The sequence below is a fragment of the Artibeus jamaicensis genome, unplaced genomic scaffold, assembly GCF_021234435.1.
Source record: "Artibeus jamaicensis isolate MK-2021 breed Jamaican fruit bat unplaced genomic scaffold, CSHL_Jam_final contig_426, whole genome shotgun sequence".
Lineage (NCBI taxonomy): Eukaryota > Metazoa > Chordata > Mammalia > Chiroptera > Phyllostomidae > Artibeus > Artibeus jamaicensis.
Genome location: NW_026521826.1, coordinates 13,869,693 through 13,892,498, shown reverse-complemented (window position 1 = coordinate 13,892,498; position 22,806 = coordinate 13,869,693). Strand labels below are relative to the sequence as shown.

The 22,806-nt window shown below is 51.3% G+C and overlaps 1 protein-coding gene across 1 annotated transcript in view; it reads right to left on the bottom strand.

The window, feature by feature from the left end:
- The window catches only part of ADARB2 (adenosine deaminase RNA specific B2 (inactive)), a 439,845-nt gene that overhangs the window by 18,949 nt on the left and 398,090 nt on the right, over positions 1–22,806 (bottom strand). Inside the window, exons 5-7 of the mRNA XM_037156536.2 lie at positions 19,581–19,749; positions 16,209–16,360; positions 9,416–9,584 (exon numbers count right to left, since the gene is read on the bottom strand). Of these exons, the coding sequence (XP_037012431.2) occupies positions 9,416–9,584; positions 16,209–16,360; positions 19,581–19,749 (490 nt within the window). The remainder of the gene's footprint in view (positions 1–9,415; positions 9,585–16,208; positions 16,361–19,580; positions 19,750–22,806) is intronic.

Genomic DNA, 22,806 nt, shown 5'->3' with positions numbered 1-22,806 from the left:
CCATCTTCACCAGGTGGTGGCAATGGTGGCATTTCAGGAATAGATTTTTAGGAGCAGACTTTTTCTTGTTCTGTGGCTTTCCAAAGATGAAATGGCTTGGGCTTAGTGTCTCCCACCTGGGGCTGCCATACCACACCACCCCAAACAGGGAGGCCTAAAACAGCAGACGTTTATTTTCCCACAGTTCTGGAGGCCATGAGTCTGGGTCGAGGTGTCAGCAGGACCGTGCTTCCTCTGGAGGCTCCGGGAGAGTCAGCGCAGGCCTCTCGCTAACCTTCCAGTGATGGTGACCGTCCTTCGGGTTCCTTGGCTTGTAGACATGTGGCTCCACTCTCTGCCTCCATCTCCATGTGACCCTCTGCCTCTCTTACAACATGCAGGTAGCTGTGCGGAAAGCCACCTGAATAACCTGGCATAAGCACCTTCTCTTGCTATTCTTAGCTTGCTACCACCTGGTATATAAGGTCATAGTCACAGGTTCTGGGCCTGAGGACATGGGCATATCTTTTGGGGGCCACCATTCAGCCCAGCACACCCACTGTGGTCCATCAGACGATATGCCGCATCTCCTGTTTATGAGAACCCACTGTTTACCCTCCACCATGGGCTCCATTCTCCACTGTGAGGAGTATGTCCCAAGTATGTATGTGGAGATTTGGGGAAAAGCTTTGTACAAAGATATCATGGAAATATTACTTACAGGAGCAATCACTTGGGAACATTCCAGATATCCAGCTATAGGAAACTGTCTGTGCTGAAGGCATATGAATACAATGTAATACACAATGTTATATAAAGTGTTATAGACACAACATGAGACACAATTATTACACACTGTTCTAGATATAGTAGATACGATGTTATACATACTATAGACACAATGTGAGATATAATGTTACACACTAGGTACAATATGACACAATGTTACACACAATGTTATAGACACAATATGAGACCCCATGTCACATGCATTAAGTTGCTCACTATTTTAAAAGAAGCCATAATTGTTGGGTAAAATAATGGCTTATGAGCAAATTGCCATTAGCAGCAAAATCCTGACAACAGGAAAAAAGATTAATGCAAAGACTGCAAAAGTTGACTGCTGTTTTCTGTGACTATTGGGATATTAGTTAGTTGGTTACTTCCTACTTTTCAGCCTCTTCTAATTTTCCTTTATTGTGTTTTACTTTTTAATGGGGGAACCTTCACATCTGTGATGCCACCCACGTGGAGCTGGTTTTCCAGCAGTGATGAGTTGAAGTCCTGATACCGTTTCCATTGTTCTCCTTCTCATCTGGATTAGCTTCAGGGGTGTGTAGCGTTGTCCGTGGCCATGGGGACTTTGTGGTCTTGTTCTGTCGTTGCTGCAAAACCAGTTCACCCATAAGGATAATTTCCCCACTTGGAGCACTTCGACTGGTTTTTATTTTCAAAGTGGTATTTTGCTCCAGGGTTTTAACTAAAATTTCTTTTGGACCAAAAATCTAGAAAGGTGAAGTTATTTCCCTATCAAGAGACTTTCATGGCCTAGATTTTTTTCTGGTAATTCCAATGCCTCTGTTCAGAAGAAAAGAAATCAGATTTTGTTTTCTGCTATGTTCAATATCAAAATTATTTTTAAAGGAAGAAAAACTTAGCTGGTGTATCCCACTTCAAAATTCTAAGGTGCTTTTTCCATCAAAGCGGGAGAGAGAGCTCTGTCTGTGACTGAGGATGTTATGTTCTCGTCTGGTTTTCAGTGCTGGGTGTTCGGGCTCTGAGTAGCACCGCCAACCTCCCACTGCATAGCGATGTCCCAGGTATTGCTTCCAGAGGAGCTGAGTGTGACACCACTCGGGTAGCCTGGGGATCTGCCTGCTTTCTGACCAAGGCTTTCAAGAAAATAGACATCGTCAGCTGTGCCAACTAGTGGACACACCTGGCATAGCACACGTTTTCCCGAGCCTCAGGTCCCGAGCAACAATGACATTAATGTAATAGCAGCAGCCCTCCTCACCTGAGAGCATCACCTTGAGTACTAGACTTCGGGAAATGGAAAATACTGTGAAAATCTGGTCTGCAGGTGCAGCCTCTGCCCACCCTCAGGGTGTCCTGGGTTGGTCACCTAGGGAGTACTCAGCCTGTGTGATTTCTTCTCACTTGCCAATATAGGCAAGTGCTATCCCTCCACCATCTCAGACCACAAAAACACTACCTTCCCATTCTCTGAGCACTCATAGATCTGCGGATACAGGTATCTCCACAAAGGGGAGTCTCACAGTCCTTCCGCCAGGTGCAGGTCACCCGTCTCTTGATTGGGGTGCAGAGCCAGGCTTTCATGTTTGTTTCCTCCTCTGCAGAGCAAGATATTTCATCCCTGTCTTCCACTGGCTTGTTCCTATCAGCATAGGTGATAGACAGGTATAGTCCTGCCGTCCAGAGAAGGTGCTCTGACTTGCACATTCAGTGGTGGGAAGCCCCTTATGTTCCTAAGACACTTGTCAGGTTACAGGGCTGGACTTCTTCTATTGCTTCCAGGCTGGTCTCTGTAAACTGCGCCCACCATCCCTAGAATGTCCCTTATGTCTCGGGATGCTTATGTAAGTGTCGTTTGGGGGGATCTTCCCAGGCCCTGCAGTGCATTCTAGAACCGTGATGAGGCACCGCGGTGCACAAGACTCGGGCTGTCTCTCTTGGGGTGTCATCTATTAGGGGGACAAGGTGTAAACCAGGTGAATAGCTACAGAAGATGCGATTCTTATCAGGGGGAAACAGTCCTTTGAGGCCAATGGTGAGTCATCAGAGACATTCTCGGTGCAGAGGCAGGTGGGACCTGGACAGGCTGCGTGGGACGGGGTCCTGCCCTTATGAGGGGGGTGCCTCCCCGTGTCGCTGAACCTGATCCCTGGGGAGGGTGGAGGCATTTCAAGTAGATTGTCAGGAGCAGGTCTAGTGACAGCTCAGGAGTTTCCTGAGTGGGGAGGAACGTTGCTTAGGGACAGAGGAAGTGGTGCAAGAATCTCCTATGTGCTCATGTGGGCGGACCCTCTTATTTATGATGGAGAGAAAGTAGTTCATTAGAGGATTCCTAGAGAAACGTAGACAAAGGTCTTGTGAAAAAGTGCTGTGAGCCGATGCCCGGGGTTGGCCTTCTCTGCGATAGGGTTCGAACTGTGATAAGAATGAGCCCCACCAGTTAAGCCCATCCCCTTTTCCCGTCATCTACTCTCCCGGACTCACAAGTGCTGCTGTGGGCTCTGCAGAGTGTCTGAAAGTCAGTGCAGACGGGACCAAGGGGAGGATCATTGGAAGCATTAGATGACATAGAAGGAAATGGGGAAGATGATCCTGTTGGTGGAATTCTAGGAAGTTTCTTCACAAGGTTTTATGGCTCATTTAAACCACTGTAAAAATTTCAGGGTTTCTATAACATGTTTTACTGTAAGCCTGTTTTACTACTGACATTATAAAATGATACCAATTGTTATTCATGGAATTCTGTACTCAGAAGAATGCCTGTTGTGGTCTAATTTATGTTATTTCTTAGGAATTATTGATCCAAACAGTGAGACCTGTGCATTACTTTTGATCCATAGGCGGGAAATAACTGAGCTGTGTTGGCTGTTGGATCTTTTGATACAACCAGCTCCAGTCCATTTTTCACTGATGTCAAAGTAGGTTTGCAAAGAGAATTCAGCCCTGGCTGGTGTGGCTCAGCGAACTGAGCTCTGGCCTGAGAACTGAAAGGTTGCCAGTTCAATTCCCAGTCAGGGCACAAGCTTGGGTTGCAGGCCAGGTCCCCAGCTGGGGACACATGAGAGGCAACTGATCAAGTATCTCTCACACACTGATGTTTCTCTCCCTTCTCCTCTCTCTAAAGTAAATAAATAAAATCTTTAAAAAAAGAGAGAATTACAAATCTGCCTAGTGTGGATGCACCTTCTCTACCTTAATTAAAGGTATGGTTTTATTAACTTACTTCATTTAAATACATCAACGTCACATGAAATAAGTGATGAAGGCAGTTAGCCTGACATCGCTGTTTCCCGGCTGCTGAAATAAAACTGCATGCGTTAAGGGAGAAAATTTTAAATTACTAAATATATATGACTATGGATTCCAGGCAACAATGTGGTAAGATCCTTGGGTATTTCCCGAGAAAGAAAATTGGTAGTTATAGTTGGTCATAGACACACTGTAATACCTAGGGGTAGCACACGTAACTTCTTAGCTCTGGCAGCTGAGAAGGGCAGACATCAGGATGCTGGCATTGTTTTCACCTTTCCAAAGCCGTCTGCATGGGACACTGAACGGTCACGGTGTCAGTTTCCAGGTGGGGCTCTGTCCTGCCGCGACGTCCGCATTTCACAGTGTCACCATTCTGACCAGAGGAGTCTCCTTCACCCGGCATTTCCCGAGTGCTGACCATCTGCACGGTGTTTGGGTCACGTGAGGGGTGCCGAGAAGTAGGGCGTTGACGCCTCCATCAGACGGTACGGCCGAAAGTCGGAATGGCCTCTGTCTTCCCTGGCGTTCACCTTCAGTGATCAGTGCGAGTCTCGGTTCTGTGTGCTCACTAATAGTCAAGTTGTGTTCTCAACCGCCAGGGTCACGTCCGCAACAAGGACAGCCGTCAGCGGGCAGCTCCTGCCAGCCCCGGGCTGTCTCTGCCGCCTGACAGAGTGGCGCTGACACGCCGTGGGGGGTTAAATGCCATTGTGGCCACATGCAGGGACAGCTTTTCATCCACTCGCTCCCAAGTCCACTGCCCACTGTGCCTCGTGTCCTTGGTCGGCACTCTCTGCCCGTGTGTGCAAAGTGCTGATGGGACGTGGGACAGGGAGCTCACTGGGAGGGGGACATGCCCAGGAGGAAGGAGTCAGACTCAGGGGGGAGGGTAAACCCCGCAATGCTGAGCCTCTCATCTTGGTGGTCAGGCACTGGGGCCCATCCCAGGGCAGGGGTTTGGAGGGGCAACATGTCCTAGGGGACCGGGAGGAGGACAGTGACCCCCTTATTGATCTCGGCGGGTGTGACCTTGCCCGGTGGTGCAGGGCGAGGCCAGACGTCCTGTGGAGAGGCCAGGTGAGCATGGCAGCGCCCCCAGGAGGTCCGGGTTAGAAAGGAAGTCCACCACCGCAGTTCTCAGAGCGTGCGGGGCTTCAGGGTGTCCTTCTTAAGACGAGAAGGATGAGCGAATGTCACGACAACGCGGTGAGTTTCAGGTAGAGAATGCAGCAATGACAGGGAGGCACGTGCTGGCGGAAGCCCCAGAGAAGCAAGAGGCAAGGATGGAGCCAGAGGACCAGGAATGCGCAGACAGATGGATGTCGGCCTTCCGGAGCTGGAGGCAGGTTTTCACTCGCAGCTTTCGTTTCCCAACAAAGGCAGGACATGGGCCATTCATCCCTCTGAGCGCCGTTCCTGAGAGGTCACAGCTGTTTTCTCTTCAGTGTGTGAGTTGAAGGGGTCTCATCTAGTCTAGTCCCACTGTCCTCCTGTCTTCTGCCCTCACACACGCCAAGTTCTGAGCTTCTGATCTGTGAATCTGCTCTCTCCTGAGAGAGGAGAGATGGCAGAGCTCTCTCAGACTTATTTTCAGACTCCATGCGCACAAGTTTAAGGCCTCTCATGACACTGACATGCAGTGGTGGTTGGCTCTCAGAAAGAGAGAAAGGGCACTGATTTGTAGGTTTTGACAATTTCCATGGTGTAAATACCATCCCTGTGGCCGATTTCAGGTGACCAGCGTGATGTCACTGAGTGCAGACTTGGGTGGAGGTGAGCAGCAGCACACACCTCACCCTGCAGGTACAGTGGGTGTTGATAACTTCAAGAGCAAAGGAAGTAGTAAAGTGTAGTAAAATAATTAGGAAGGTGGTGCATTTTAAGTATCTGTAGCCTTTGTTTTACTATAACACATGTAGTAGTAAGTTCATATAGTTTAATTTTAATAATGGCTGTGTTTAACAATTACTTTTCAGAATTATCTTAAAATGACCAGCTCTGGAGGGCTGAGGTCGCTCTATCCTGGTTACAGGTTGTGTGGCCAAGTATGTGTCTGGCCACCATTTTATAAACTTTGGGAGGAGCAGCTGTGACTTCCACGTCTCTGTGTCCTTCCCCCTCTGCTTGTTTACCCGGAGTATTGCATTTCATTGGCATTTGTGTACGAAGGGTCTTCTATTTGTAATACCACCTAAACCCTAGGCTCAGGTTTTGCTCCTGCACTGTACCGAGGACAGATGAAGACACAGCGTCAGGTGGTCTCTCCGCGAAGCCTGCGCACACACAGTGCACAGCACAGATGCTCATGGTCTGAATCACCAGCATAACATATGCTCCCACTCCAAAGTGGCAGCAGTGGCCTGGGCCAACAGTGGCCTTGGTGCTGATGTCCTTACCTCGTGCCGGGCCCGATGCTGGCGGATGCACAGACCCTGCCACGCCCAAGGTGAGCAGGCTGCCAGCTGCCCTGGTCTGGCACAGGCAGGACCGCTTTGCTGCTGGTGGCATTTTTCTTCCTCCCCCTCCTCATCACCGTCCCTCCTCATCAACAAGTGCTATTGAGGAGCCACAGCTGTACCTCACTGTGACACAAATGATCCCCTCAGACGCAGGAGCAGACAGTGCCACGTAGGAGGAATTCCGGTAGTGTCCGCAGGTGGGGACGGAGCCCGTGCAGGGAAAGGTCCGCAGCAGGGTGTGGGGGGGGGGGGTTGGAAGGCTGTCAGCGTGGGGGTGAAGTGTGAGAGGAGGCAGAGAGGGTGGTGTGTCCAGGGAAGAGGTGGGGTGGGAGAGGGCCAGAGACGGCGAGAGACAAAGGCAGAGAGACAGAGAATGGGGAGACAAGGAGACAGAGGCAGGAAGAGAGAGATTAGGCAGAGAGGTACAGAGATGTGTAGAGAGGCAGGGACAGAGGATGAAGAAGCACAGACACAGAGAGGCAGGTGGAGACAGAGAAGGAAGGACAGAGACCGACTGACAGAGAGGCGGGTCCAGAGACAGAGAGAGACAGGCAGAGACAGACGCACAGAGAGAAGGACTGACAGAGAAAGGGGGGAGAAAAAGTGTGAGGAAAAAAACAAATGAAAAGAAAGCAGCAGGAAGGAGCTGGTCTCTAAGGGGCTGGGAAGGGGTGAGAGGGAGCTTGGTGACAGCACCTCCCCCAGTGCTCCTCCCACCTCACTGTGCGCCTCCGCGGTGTCGCCACCAGATTTGGGGTCCAGAACCAGGTGAGCGCGCGCCTCCCCGCCGAGCTCGCGTCCACCCGGCACTCGTGGGTGAGTTCCCGGGTCCGTTCCGGGAGAGGCGTCCTGCAGCCGCCCCGAGCGGGAGGTCACGATGTCTCCACACGAGTACTTTCCTTACTGGCATTCCAGAGCCTTCCTCCACCCAGGGCACTTTGAAAACTCCTGGAGGAGATGCCACGAGGGCTTCGGGTTTCCAGTAGATTTTATTAGAAAGAGCAGAACCTGACTTTGAGTAGCTGCATCCCCGTTGGCAGACCCGTCGGCAGCAAATGTCATGTGGGTTTTGTAGCCTCGTTGAATTCGCTGTCTATCGATGGTTAAAATCCCACAGACAATGAATTTCAGTTTTGCAGCATTAATTCACTTTACTTTTCGAGGGATTTAGAAATCAATGTGCTCTTAGGGCACCAAGAGAATTTTGGTTAAGGTGAAAATTGCTTCTTTTTTCCTGCTTCATGAACAGGTGAAAATGTCACAAGGTAGGAATGTACCATTTTCTGAAAGACGAGCTGGCTGAGGACAGCAGCTGTTCCCTGTGACATGGAATCAGCACTTTGATCATTGTCATTAGGTCCTTTGTTGCCTCTGCTGGACCAGGGGTTAGATACCTGGGAAGCAAATGGCCCTATTTCTTCTACAGCCACTTGGTAATTCCCCTGAGAATTTGGATGCCCCTGAGAACAGGGGCCGAGCCTTTATCTGCCCTGTAGTGCTGAGAGCGAGGAAGGGAGGTCCGGAGAGGATGGGACCCTCTGTGGGGTCTGTGGCACTTACCTTCCCCCTAGAGCCTGTGAGGCCCCCTGGGGGGTCCAGGTTGCCTTGGCCCTTGAGTCCACAGAAGGACCCTTTACCCTTGCCCTGCTCTCTGCTTTCCAGGAGAAAGGCAGCAGTGGACAGTACTTTGAGCGGAATAGGTAAAGTAGCCATCCAACCCCTCAGCAAATGTTTGAGGGGCAGTGGCATGGGCCAGGCCTGTGCAAGGTGCTGTTTGAGTGACAACAGGAGAGACAGTCCCGCTTCACAGGCATCCATGTGCCAGGACCACACCTGGGACAGTGCCCTGGGCCTGGGCGCTGTGGGCACCCTGCCACCCTCAGCCCTGCCCCGAGTTCTCCCTCGCATGGGGGGTTTGAGATGCTGCCATGACATCCCTCCCTCCCCCTCCCTCCCCCTTCACATGGGACCAGCCTTCTCATCTTTTAAGAGTTTTGACCTCAGAACTTTCCATGTGGAGCATCTTGGGAGCAACATGGCTGGAACTAGGACCACATTTGATTACAATACACTGTTTTTATTGGTAAAAAGATGACAGAAAAGTGAATCTATCCACGTTTCTAAAAGAAGTTCTGATTTACTCGAACACTAGTTTTTCACCGTCACTTCCCTGTTATCGCCGCTGGGGGCAGCTCTGACTCCCCAGGTGACCCTTCCCTCCGCCTGGGGTCCTGGGGCCTATTTTCCACACGAAGTCACAGAAGGGCTCCTGGTGGGGATGGCCTGCCCGGGAGCTCGGAATGGGAGGGTGGGGAGTGGTTCTACTCCTGGAATTTTCTGTCCACCATGATCGAGGGGCGGCTGCTGAGGACAAGGCGCCTTTCAGGACCACCTGACGTCCTCTCTGCAAGTCCCTCTCCCCCTGCTGGCTGGGCTGAGATTTCTCATAGGACCTCCACGTGGGGCCTTTGAAGACACCTTTGGAAAGGAGCCCATCTCGTGCGTGGGGGGAGGGGGCCTCCTCAGCTGTCAGTACAGTTGTACACGTTTTCTAGAATGTTTGTCAGGTTTCAGGGAAGTTCTGAACCTGGGAGGGCATTCTCCACACTGTGCGGTACAGGGTGTTCTGGGAGGGCCACGTACGTGTGAGGCAAGGTGTGACCGGGTGCCTGGGGGCTGGTAGCCCCAGGGGGTGCTGAGCATAGGGGGGCTAAGTAGTTGGCACATCCTGCCTCCTCCTCATCCCTGGAGTCTGGCGGTGCCCAGCCCATCGGACAGGGAGCTACACTAGCACCGTGTATGTTTGTGTGTTTGCAGCAGCAGCTTGGACTTGCCAGGTATATAGTTGCTCAGGACACCCTGCCCACGAGCACCTGAAACTCATAGTGTGGTCTGGGAGGGAGGGACGGGCCCTCACCTGGGGGCACTCCCTGTGCCTGCTGTCACTGGGGTGCCAGAGGGGCTGTTACCTGGCGATCTTGTCTGTGCAGGACATGGTGATGAGCTGCTCACCCAGCAGGATGCCATCCCAGGTCTGCACTGAGCTGGGGCTCCGGATGGGCACAGTCCCCTCCCCGGACTCAATCTTCGTGCGGAGGTGCCCGCGGAACTTCCTGACGATGTGTTTGCTGCTGGTCACTAGGAGATAAGCGTTGGTGTGAGAAGGGGCTAGGATCCTGTTTGCCTACAGGCAGGTGGGCTCCCAGCTTGCAGGGGGCTGGGGAGGAGTGCACCCAGAAACTTCTCAAGGGACCTAGGGCCACTGTCAGTGGATCAGGAGAGGGAAGCATAAGTGAGCGCCAGGACAGGGAGTAATTTCTTCTTTCCAACAGGGACGCGGTGAAGAGTTGGGCTCTAGAGCACCACTTCCAGACCGGCTCAGCCACTTCCCTGTAAAGGGCCTGCCTGACAGCCAGTGTCTGAGGCTCGGGGGCCATTTGGTCACAGCCGCGCAGCTGTGCCCCAAAGCACAGAGCAGCATAGCCAGGCCAGCATAGCCCAGGGCTGCGTTCCCCACACTATCAACACTGAGGTTTGAGTTCCACGTCATTTTCACATGCTATGAAATATTATTCTTGTCACCCTTTCAGCCATCTAAAAATATAAAACCATGCTTATTTCATGGGCCATAAAGGACAGGTGGCGGTGGGTGGGATTTGGCCTGAGGGAGGTGGTCTGCCCACCCTAGTCTGGATTTTAATCTTGGCTCTGGAGTTTCCTTGCTGTACAAAGTTGGGAAAGGTGCTTAAAATCATGGTGACACTGTGATTTCATATTGAAATTTTGGTAATAATAGGGCCCACCTCCTAGCCTGTGGGGGGAAATAGACAAGACACGTGAGAGTGTCAGCACGGGTCGGTTATCACTGAAGGGCCCTGGGAGGCCGCCTCTCTGCTGGGCTCAGGAATGACGCGGTGCAGCCTGCTGATGGGTCCCTAATGCACGGGCTCTTTGCTCCTTCTCTTTTCCCTTTCCAGAGCCTTCTTGCACACACACACACACACACACACACACACACTGCACCCCACCCCCACAGTTATTTGGTGAACTGGCATGAGCAAGGGGAAGATTGTATTTATTTTTTTTCTTAAAAAAGTTTTGTACATTAAGTCTGGATTATATTGTAATTTGGAAGCAGTTAACTGCTTTACATACAAATGACATGTGAAATAGTACAGTGATTTCAACATTTACTTACATGTGATAACATGGATGGATGCTAGATGCTTTCTTTAAAAAAAAGCTTCAGGTTTGTTTTAGAAGTTGTGGAAATGGGATTTCTTTCTATTCATTCTTACTGAAGGCATCAAATAATAAATAAATAACATGTGGGTTTATGGGGACACCTCTTTCAGGTTTTCAAGTAACTTCCAGTATTTTTTCTCGTTGTTTCTAAGAACCAAGGTTCTTTTACTATATATTGATAGTACCCAATGGCCATCTCTTGGGAAAAAAGATGGCCATGCTCCTTGGAGAAGGTACACTTTCTTTCAAGGTTTTTAGGTTGCTTTTTGATCCTGTTACCAACTGAGTGCTTGACGAGACCCAGGGGGACTGGTCTGTGAGTCATCCACACAGGAAGACCAAGGTGGGCACAGCCCAGCAACACCCAGCCCTCTACCCAGCTGGTAGAGCACACATCTCTTCTCTGCTGTTTTAAATGGCACTACGAATCATGCCACTGACAATGCTGGTGATAACAATGATGGTGGCAATGGGGATGATGATGGTGGATGATGACAGCAATGGTGATAAGTTGAACAAAAATAGTTCATATTACTCAAAAACACTGGAGGCAATCTTTGGTTTGACCTAACCTTTTACACTGTCCTAGAGGGGTCTTTATCACCCCAACTTCTTATGGCCGGCAGCATTGGAGAATGGAGGTCCAGTATACGTAATAGTTTCTGCAGTTTGCCACATACAAGTGCCCTGACCCTTCGTGTGGGGGATATTTTCTCAAGAAATAGGGTACTTGTTGTACCTCTCTTTTGAGTGATTATGGTATCTGTATTACTCTCTCAATGCTTCCACTATGGTGGCTTTGTCCAGACCTTGAAAGTTGCCTGTTGTAAGGCTCTTTCTCAAGTCTTACTCATTGCTTCTCCACAACAAACTTCCCATCCAGCAGGCCCTCTGGTTGGTAACAGCACGCCAGCAGGGACGCCTGACTTGAATTAACAACTGGGATCCAGGAGCTAACCCAGAGTTTTCAGGTGGATTGATTTTTCCTGAAGAGTCAGGTGCAGGAGAGGCTCCTGAGGAGCATTTATTTTTGGAGGTGTTAAATCTCAGGCCGCCTTCTCTAGCAGCTCCCTGATGAGTGTGATCAGTCCCAGGGGCTCTGAGTGTCAACAGTCTTGTAAAGCCCATTTCCTCTGGCTCTTTCATGCCTAATTGGAGAGGCAGGAGGGAGTTGAAGATGCCACTTCAAGCAGAACAAAATGCCAAGGGAATCGGAAACTGTGGGGAATGGAACCTAAATAACCTGGAGTGGGTTTATGGTGTGCCCTGCAGCGGAGGTGTGAAATGTGAAAATACTGCTTGCTGTGGACACACACATACTCTCAAATGAGTATACGCTTATCTAATTCTGATTGTCCAAATGACCAGACTCTTCATTATGGTATTTATTAATCTAGACCCTTACCTTTGGAGACTGAATTTACAACAAGGTATTACACTTTAGGTAATTGTCAGGTGAATATTTTATTTTTAGGAGACAAGCAATAGGAGGTGGAGCTAAATGACAGTTGAAGTGCCCCTAGGAGCCAAGATCTAGCTAAAAAGTGACACGTGGCTGCAGTTGGGTGTTAGGGGAGGAAAAGAGAGTCAGAAATGAGAAAACAGGCATGGGAAAGGGAGAGAATGTTTTTGAACACCGAATAAACTTCTAATTTTCAAGTCATCTTCAAAAGACTTGTCCCAGAAAGTATACCTGTGTAGCCATCTACTATTTATTTTAATCACACCTACAGAATTTATCATGGGGTCATGTGTGTGTCCTTTGTATCACTTGATGAAGGTAGTGATGATGATGTTGGTGAATTATGAGGCCACTTAAATTCATTGATCCTATGATACACAAACATGTATTGCATGCTTCTGTAACTCGGTAGGCAAATCTGAAGACAGGGACTTCAGAAAGTGCATTTTAGGTTCCCTGACTTCCTATGGGAATTTGGGCTTATCTCTTGAACTGCCCTAATGAATAATAAATGAAATAGAACATGCTAGGTATTTAGCACATTCTTGTAAGATATGACAGAACTATGATATTCCTTATGGCATCTTATGGAAGACAGTTTGGAGGATTTCACTAAGCTGTTAAATTCCCTGGAAGAGGCAGTAAGAACTAGGCTATTTAAGAACATGCCAAGAGAGGCATGTGCTAAATGTCTCTTGCTGGCGCAGTGGGAAGGCCTGTGCACAGGAGGGTCTGCTGGGGTCTCTGCAAGGGCCAGGCAGGTGTGGCAGGCAGGAAGGGCTTTTACTGGTAGGGACAGAGCAACTCCAGCCACAGGCTCTGCACACAGAGGCCAGACCCCACCAGGATGATTCCATTTCCTAAGTGCATGTGGAAGACCTGGGTCAGGCCCAGGGCAGTTCTGATAAGAACCAGAACTGACCAGAGTGATGAAAAGTTCTAGGGCCCTTCCTGTGGCTGAGCTATTGTAGGATAAGTATTGTCCTCCCTCGAACTCATCGATATTCTGCATGTCGTACATGCAGAGATGTACAACAAACAGCTCCTTGCAGACCAGATGAGGGTGTGAGGATAAAATGAGCTCAAGTAATAGGGACCATACAGGGCAAAGTGCTGGCGAGAGGAGACAGGGTGGCCCCTGGAGTGGCCAGGAGTTGGGAGTCTCCAGTGCTGGAGCTTGTCCCGGGTTGTGAGAAGCTCCGCAGAACCAGTGATGACCTAGGGTGAGGGGATGGATACATCCGTGCTCTGCATTTGTGGACATAACAACTGCACCATGACCTCCAGGTCCTCTGCTTTGGATTCCCTGTAGGAGCATGGACCCAGAGCAGATGGGCAGCGAGGCTGGGCTTCTACAGGCTTTACTTGTAGGAGGCAGACTTGTGACCTCTGGAATGGCCCAGCAAGCAGGGTTTGTCCCCAAGGCCTCTGCCCTGGAAGGAGCCCCTGCTGGTCACCTGCATCCCCTCCCCTGGCCGTCCAACCCTCTTGAAAGAGTAGCAGAGGGAAACATTCGAGTGAGACACATGCAGAGCCCCCCACCCTGATGTCAGTGGTTTCTCCCCAAAGTCAGAGTTGTTCCTGAGCACCGCGCCTTCCTTGGGAGTGTGGGGAAACTGAAGTCTCTCTGGGAGGCCCTTCCAAGCAGGAATTTGGGTTTCCTGCCCTCACTGAACTGGTAATGGAAGGTGGTGCCGAGCTCTTGGCAGATGGTCTGCAGGACAAGTTGGCCAGGTGCTCCCTCCTCAGCGTCCCCGGTAGGATGCACTGGGAGGAGCACCAGCCTCGATAACTCTGGAGCAGCACCTCATTTTTGCCTGGCATGTCTGCAGCCAAAATATGAGGAAAATACTTTACTTTCTCTGCTCTAGCAGCACCTGCCACTTCTTAAAAGCACTGTGAAATAAAAGACATCTGTGCCTGGAAGTGAACCCCAGGGTGCACCTGAGACATATCTGTTTTGTTTTTCTAACCCCCTGGCTTTACACATCAAGAGCTGGAGAGGCTGCAGTGGGTGCCCAATGAGCCAGAACTGTCCCTCTACAGAGACTGGTGGGGCTCAGGCATGACTGGGGCTCCTGTGGGGAGGAAGCTGGATGAATTAGTACTGGCCTCACACCCCTGAAGGGATTCCTGAGGGCCCCTTGGCTGGGTCTTCGTGAAGCCAAACCTTTTGAAAAGACAAATGAAAAGACAATTCCAGTAACTGGATGGATTGTGTGCATGTGTGCGTGTATGTGTGTAGGGTAGGATCATGTAGACCCAGTCTGACGAACCTCTCAAGAAAAATGAACTACTTCATATTGTTTTTTTTCTCTCTTCTTGAGGTGTGGTAGTGAAGGAATGCCCTGCGTGACTCCACCCGCTGCTCTGGGAGGCAGGGCTTTGTCCACCGCTCTGCCCAGGCCCACCCCTGCCCCTTGCCCCTGGGGAAGTGCCTTGAAAGGTCCCTGACACTTAGTGGATTCCATTCTCTTGATTCCATTTACTTTCCATGGGGTGTTGTATGGACCAAATGTTTGTGTCCCCCAAATTCTCATGTTGAAGCCCTAACCCCCAGGGAGATGGTATTAAGAGATGGGGTTGTGGGGAAGTAATTTGGTTCAGATGAGGTCATGCAGGTAGAGCTCCCCAATAGGATTAGTGCTCTTGCTGAGGGCCCCCAGAGAGCCCCCTCACCCCTTCCACCATGTGAGGACACAGGGAGAAGGCCCCGTCTGTGAACCAAGGGGAGGGCCCTCCCCAGACGCCGAGTCTGCGCGGCCAGGATCTCGGACCTGCAGCATCCAGACTGTGAGCTGAAGGTCTGCTGCGTGTAAGGCCCCCAGGGCGCTGTTCTGCTTTGGCTGCTTGAGCTGACTGGGACATTAGTGAACATGTCACTGGAATCCCACCGTGGAGGATTCTGTCCAGTCCTCTCCAAAGGGGAAAGCTTGAAGGAAAGTGGGCAGAAAGCAGAATGCAATTTTCTGGACCAGAAACATTTCTGAGTGCTAGAGAAACAGATGAAATGCATGTAGGATGGAAACCTAAAAGAAAATAAAAACCACGTCGGACTGAGTGCTGTTTCCCCGCACATTCTTTGTCTTCAGGGAAGGCCTCCTCACAAGTCTGGGATGCAGCAGGCATCCGTGCATGCTTGTCCTTCCTCCCTGTGGTTCTGAGAACACAGCTGTGGCCTTGGTGGGGAGTCAGAGGCTGAAAACAGACTTTCGGTAACTGCACTGTCTGGACTCCTCTGGGCACAAGACTGAGCCTTGGGTGCCCCCGCCACTCAGTAGGACCAGACCCCTCATCACACACACGCATTTCACGGCAGGGCCTACATCAGCAAGGCTGCCCCATGCAGTTTCTGGGAGGGTGTGCGTGCATGTGTGTGTGGTGTGTGTGCACAAGTATGTGTAGTATATACCTACACACACAGTATCAGTAACAGACTCTCTTAGCTGCCCACGTTTTATTTCACAGGGAGGCACTGACCATGAGACTTAGAGAAGACCTCACGGAACCCTGCACTCTGGGACGCACAGTGCCCCTCCCCGTGGTGGCGGGGGGCGAAGGGCACTGTGCACCTGCTGTGAGAAGCTCCCAGAGGGCAGGTCTGGAGAGGGGACTCAGTACAGAACTCTGTGGGGGACACCGGCTACCCTGGGGAGGCGTCTTTGCCTGGCATCAGGCTTCATGAAAACACTGAGCTTTATTCTCCCAAAGATGCAAAGAAGGCAAACAAAGCAGCTTGAAGGTGCGGCCACTCCGTGTAATTCTGGTCCCTGTCCTCCTTCATTCTGTCCACCCGCCTGGGACGGGGGGTTTCCGAACTACTGAGATGAAGTGGGGACTGGAGGAATGATGTAGATAATTTTGGATTTCTCGCCACACTGACATTGGAGAGGGATGACTACCCAGAACGGCAGATGCCGGCTGTGCCCTGGGTCTCAGGGCCTGGCCACGCCCCACCCCACAAACCACACACCACACACGCGGGGTCTGGGCACAGATAGGTGGGACCTAGCCGAGCATGGGGCTCCTGAAAATGTACCAATGCCATCTCTTACGGTCTGTGGTGATTTCGTAGGGCGAGTTGAGGCGCGCATCTCCGCAGGGGGACGTGCTCATGTACAGGTGGAACAGGGTGTTGTCCCTCAGCCTGTAGCCTCCGTCCTTCAGCCGCACGAATATGGAGCGCTCCGAGTCCTCGCGCCGCTTGCTGGGGGAAGAGAGAGGCTGCAGTCACTGCTGCGGACGGACTGACCAATCACATCCCAATAGGTGGGTGCTTTTGTCTCATTTTGTCATTGTTCCCCAGTTTTTTCCTTTTCACGTTTGCATGGAAACCTCTAGAATAGGTGAAACCATGTGAAATTCTGTCCTGTTACCTCCCCCAACAATTATGGTCGGGCTGATCTTTCCTGAAGCCTGGATTCCCACGCGCTCCCCACTGCACCGGCTCCAGGCGCTGTGGCTTCTTCACGGCCTCATGTTCCTGTATTAACGGGGGAAAAGGAACTCTCAAAGGAGGAGGGCTGGGCAGCTGGCCCCGTGAGGCGCCCAGTGCTTGGGCCTGCGTTTCTGCTGGGCCCAGCCACGACCAGGGGAGTGCGCCAACACACTGAGCTGCGCTCGGGTCGCGGAGGGCGCGCCACTGCCCTTGCACTGCTCCCCCAGTCCTCCAGCCCCCATCTCCTCTGAGGCGCTGAGACCCGCCAGGCCCTGAGCCGGCATGGCTGCTCCCCCCAGGCCTCATTCTCACTAGGCACTCTCTCTGCTTTCTGCCGCTCTGGCTGTTTTCACACGTTCTGCCCCACTGGTGATGGATTCTGTTCTGCTGGGTTCTGAGATCACCAGGCAGCACAACAGACATTTTCTCCCCAGGAAACCCTAGAGGCATCCCACCAGCCTTTCTGCTTCCTTGCCTTGCTCCTTCTGCTGCCAGCCCGCCTGGCTCTCTCAAAACACCCCCCACCCTTGGAGCATAGGCACAGCCTGGCCTGCTGGGTGGCTGTGGGAGACCGGCTGCCTTTTGCTGTCTTTTTTAAGCCATTGCTTGTCCCCAGGGAGGCAGGGTCAAACCCCCGGCAGCCAGCACCATGGTGCCAGCACAGAGCCAGACCAGGGCCGGTGTTGGCTCATACCTTCAGTGACACAAGCATGTGAAGGGTATTTGGAAATATTTCTGATTGAGCACTTGGAGATTTTGGAGAAAGTCTGCCCCACATTCGGAGAGATTTGCAGCTCTGTCCCCCTTGTTCAACTCTGGTGTCCCCCTCAGGGTCAGGCATCGATTCCCTGGGGCAGCCTGGGGTGCCTCTGGGCTTTCATGCCCCTGTGGGGCTGCTACACATGCCCTGGCATGCATGAGTCACTCCCTGAAGCCCCCGGTATTCCATGTTCGTGGGTGGGGGAATGCTGCTTCAAAGGATGTAGAAGCAGCTAGAAGAGGCAAGGAAGAAGCGTTTCTGGCAATGACAAAGCTATGAAGGCACTGTGACCAAACAGCTCCGCACAGGGCTGCATCCGGATGCAGCAGGTGCTCACGTCCACCTGCATTTCTGCTGCTCCGTGTTGTTATAAAGAGAAAGGCCAGCGCAGGTGACAGTCTGCTACATCCTGGCAGTCTCAGCAGGTTGCGTAAGAACATAGGAGATTCTGACTTGGGAGCACATTTCTCAGGGTCTGGGTGGCACTTTGCTTTTCGAACATCCTTCTGAAGACATGTTTAGAGGAGGAGCAGGCAGGAAACAGCGTCTAAAGCCCATCACCGGCCACAAGTTCTGGAAACTGGGCACATTAGGGCTTGGGGTGCAGGAGCGGGTTAGGGCCAAGCCTGGTGGGTGTTTCAGATGAACTCAGAGCTGCTGGCTGGGACATGGGAAGTTGGCCTGGGCTTGTCTGGTGGTCTCTGAGCCCCGTGGCCTGGGAGGGACGAGGCCTGGAGAAGGGAAACTGAAGGGCAGGCCGCCTTGCAGCCGGCGTCCGAGAGGAGGACGCCCATCGTGCGGAGGAAAAGCTGTGTTCTCTGAGAAGGGTCCTTGGCTAAGCAGATGTCAGAACAGGACGCAGGGCAAGGCCGGTGTTCACAACCCTGACTTCTCTGTGGGTCACAGGCACTAAGCCTGGTGGAAGTACTGAACCGCACTTTGCAGTGGGTCCCCTTTGAAGCAGGCACAGCTCTGTCAAAATGGAGCTGGGGTGATGTCACAGGCCCCCCCATCTGCTCCGGGATGCAGGGGACTAGGGAGCAGGGAGTTGCTCCAGGTAACAGAGCACTGTCTCTCCAGTTTTCTTGTTGCCACTCTGTGTTTCAAGGAGGGACAGCACCATTTCCCGGAGATGGGCTTTTCTGTGAGGTTTTCTGCCTTTTTAAAATGCAAGGCTATTTCTGGGATTAGCAACTAAGGGCTGCTGGTGGGAAAAATATTGCCTTCACTTAAACACACAAGAAAAGGGCAGCTTAAGCCAGAGCTGCTCCTCAAGGCGAGCGCCCCTTTGGTGCGCCTCCTCACCCCTGTGGCCAGTCCTGCACTTTCCACCATCTCCTTGTCTGTGGCATTTAGAGTGGGAGTAGTGAACAGGCCAGTCACTCCGAGTGACAGTTAACAGCATGTGGAGTATAGGGAGAGCTGTGGTCCCCACCCTCTTTCTGAATGGTGCCCTTGACCCTGCACACACTCCGGCTCATGAAGAGAGAGAGCACTGCGCCAGCTGCCTGTGCCTTTACAGTGGCGTGCTGTGGTTGCTGGAAAAACTGCCCTTTAGAGACCCACTTCCTAGGCACTGAACGTTTGGGGACACAAACGTTGCTGCCACTAGGAGGTGGGGCCTCTGGGAAGTGATGGGTCATGACGGTGCAGGCCTTAGTCATAATGGGATTCGTGTCCTTATAAAAAAGACCCCAGAGAGCTCCCTCACCCCTTCATGTGAGGACACAGTGACAAGACCCTGTCTACGAACCAGGGAGACTGTCCTCAGCAGACATGGAATCTGCCAGCAACTTGACCCTGGACTTCCAGCCTCCAGACCGAGCAATCAGTGGTTAAGCCCCCACACTGTGGCGATCTGTCACAGCAGCCTGAGCTAAGACACAGCAAATGTTTTAGTAGACAATGTCATCAAATGGAATGGATATGTGACAAGGCATGTTCATATGTGCGGGCATGTGTGTGCAGGGGTGTGAACCTTGCAGACTTTCTGCTGCAGTCATGGTTACTCACAGGTGTTTCTTGGAGGAATCATGGGGGGGTGGAGTCTGCAATTTCAGCATTTGGTCAGCCAGTGTGGCAACATGGCTGGTGCTTGTGCAGATGCCACCAATCTGTGTAAAGCTTATGCAGGAGGGGCAGCCTGTCTACCATGTGCAGGGAGTTTGTCTGGATACAGCAGCTCTGAGCTCACATCCAGAGCCCACGTCCCTGGGACGGGCCGCTCACCTGAGGTGCAGCTCCAGCTGTGCATACAGGAAGTGGAGCAGGGCTCTCCGGGCCACGATCTCCGCGTGGCAGTCGTTGACCACCAGCCCCTGGTCACTGATGTACTCGCCGCTGATGCACTTGGTTCCCGAGGACAGGACAACAACCTGTGCTTGCCTGACGTCTAGGCCTGGGGGCAGAGAAGACGACAGTCGGAACACCACGTGCAGCCTGCCCTGCCCCCTGGGGGTGACTCTGCCTTCCTCTCCCACCTGCCTCATCCTGCCCAGGAGCCGACCCTGCTGCCTTAAGCCTCGAGGATCTCTAAGCAGCAAGTTTCCATGTTCATTGTAACAGACAGGACAGCACAGGCCATGGGCACCACACAGCTGCTGTGAGGCAGGGTTCTGAGGAGCTACAGCAGGTGCTGGGGTGGTCTCATGCCCACCTTGATTCAGGATGGCACTGCCAGTGGGAGTTCTCATGTCTGGAACTCGACTGACTTTTCAAACCAGGATCAACAGAGGCAAACCTGAGAGCGTCTCTGTCTGACAGACATGTTTCTATAGCAGGGGCCTTGGAAGAGAAGATGTGGAGGAGAGAATGCAGTGATCTACCACCAAACAAGTGACACAGGGCCACTGCCACTTCCAATCTAGAGGGAGAGGAACCTGCTGGGCTGCTGGATTTCGGGCTGCGATTCCAAGAGAGCAGAGCCCCTCCCAGGCTGGCTATGTGTGTCACTCTGGGTAACCAGGGTGACTCCAGGAATCCTGTTGATGGGAACATGTTTTGCCTGGGATGCGAGCAGAGGCCAAGACAGGCACAGATTCTGTCAGAACAGGCTCTGCCTGGCCTCTCCCACCCCGTCCAATGCAGTTCGCTTTTGCCTTTGAGGCCGTCTAGGGCCTCAAACTCTAGATTCCACGGGTCATGCACTCACTCCACCAGCCTACATAGAGTCCACTGCCCCTTAGAGCCACTGGTAACTCAGTGATGAGCTGGGCCAGGTGCTTAGGTCCCCCAAAGCCCATCTCTAAGTCAACTGGGATCCAGCCAGTCATTCCTGCTCATAGACATTTGCTTTACTGATGTACTCCTCTACCTGGTCTTTGCCTGGACTTGAGCAAACCTCTGACCCTGTGAAAGTCAATGGTAAATCCCTAAGAGTTGCAGGTGTGAGTGTCACACATTCAGCCCCTGTGCCCCAAGAGCACTTGTGAAAAGTGCAGCCTTGGCCATGTGGAGAGGCGATCAGGGCTAACTGACCACATGAGTGACAGCACCAGGCCCAGTGTGTGGCCTTCCAGATCTAGAGAGGTATCTGGCAGGCTTGGTTCCCTCCCTGGGCCCAGTACAGACTTGGGGTCTTTGCTGAGCCTGTGGCAACACTCCCCAGGATTCTGGCTTGGGCCTGGCCAGTGTCTGGGGCTGCAAATCAGGAGTGATGTCTGTGCTACAAATTTTCTGCTTCCTGAAACTCACACATCCGAGGACAGAGCATGGCACAACATGTCACCAACAGCAGTGAAACTGTGCTGAGATCTCTGATTCAATCCATAGGCTTTTTGTTTTTCTTAAAGAGCCACAAAACGGATGGGGGATAAGCTACCAGTGGTGATGCCTCCCACTCCATCCCCATTTTCCATTTCTGGAGGCTGATCCCTAAAGCTCTTCTGCACAGACAGTGGAGGCCCTGTACCACTTCCTGCTTCCTCTTCTTCTGGGAATCACTTTATCTGCCCTTCCATTCTAAATGACAGCTTTGCTGAATAGAGCAATCTTGGATGTAGGTCCTTGCTTTTCATGACTTTGAATACTTCTTTCCAGCCCTGTCCTGACTGTGTAAGGTCTCTTTTGAGAAATCAGCTGATAGTCCTATGGGAAATCCTTTATAGGTAACTCTCTTCTTTTCTCTTGCTGATTTTAAGATTCTTTCCTTATCTTTAACCTTGGGTAATTTAATTATGGTGTGTCTGGTGCTCTCCTGTTTGGGTTCAACTTCTTTGGGATTCTCTGAGCTTCCTGGACTTGTATGTTCAGTTCCTTTGCCAGATTGGGTTTTTTTTTCATTATTAAAAAAAATAAGTTAGAAATGAAGATCTCATGGAGGGTTAGCAACAGGGGAGTGGGAGAAGGAGAAGGGGAGGAGAAGGTACAGAGAATAAGTAGCATAGACCGTAGATAGAAAATAGATAGGGGGAGGGTAAGAATAGTAGGGGAAATATAGAATCTAAAGAACTTGAGACACGTGGTCATGAACTAAAGGGGGGATGGTGGGGGAGGGGGGTGCAGGGTGGAGGGGAATGGAGGGGGGAATAGAACAAATGTAATGGCATAATCAATAAAATAAAAAATATTAAAAAAAGAATAAAACTCAGAAGAGGAACTCTTTCTATAAGTATGACAAAAAAAAAAAAGAATGGAAAACAAACAACAAAAGAAGCCTCAACAACAAAGGCACACTCTGTGTCTTTAAAATGTGATGCTGACCCGCCTATGTTTAGGGAAACCCCAGAAGAGCCCCCCATTCATCCTTTCTCCTGATTTAGTGAACCTCATGGTCTGCGAGTGTAGCTGCATTTCTCCTCACTTAGCTGGTGAATCTCTTGAGGTCAGGGATGAGAATTTTGAGAAAGTATTCCAAGAAGGGGTTCCCTAGAGAGTCCACGAAATTAGATGGATTGCTTGGGACAATCCAGTCTGTATTTCTGAGGTAGTAAGAAATCTAAGTTTTGAGGTGCTGCCTCCAGATGTCAAAAGAATAATGTCAGGACACCCTTAGCCAGTTGTGCCTCTTAACAGGTGTCTGTGGCTTGCTGGGGCTGTGCGTGGTCAGCACACAGGTGACAGTTTAGCAGCTGGCTGTTCCCATTCTGCGAGGCCTGTAGTAAACAGGTGTATGGGCCGTTTCTCTAAAGAGGTGATGTGCAAACCAAGCACATGCTGAAGTGCACCCTCTGTTTTTAATAACATTTACTCCCTCAAATGCCAAACTGCCACTGCTGGGCAAGTAACAAGCTCTTTTTTCTTTTATGTTAGCTATTTCTCTTTATTTATTTTTTTCCATTTTTTAAAAATTTTATTTAGTTACTTTTCCTCCCATTGTTTTGTACATGTGCATGTTGCTCTGCACCGAAAGTTCTACCCTGAGAACTTAGTTTTAAAGCCTACATGCTTCCACCCCACTCTCTGGCCACACAGAGTGGCTCTTTCTGTAGAGATAAAGTGGGAGGGTGTAGAGGAA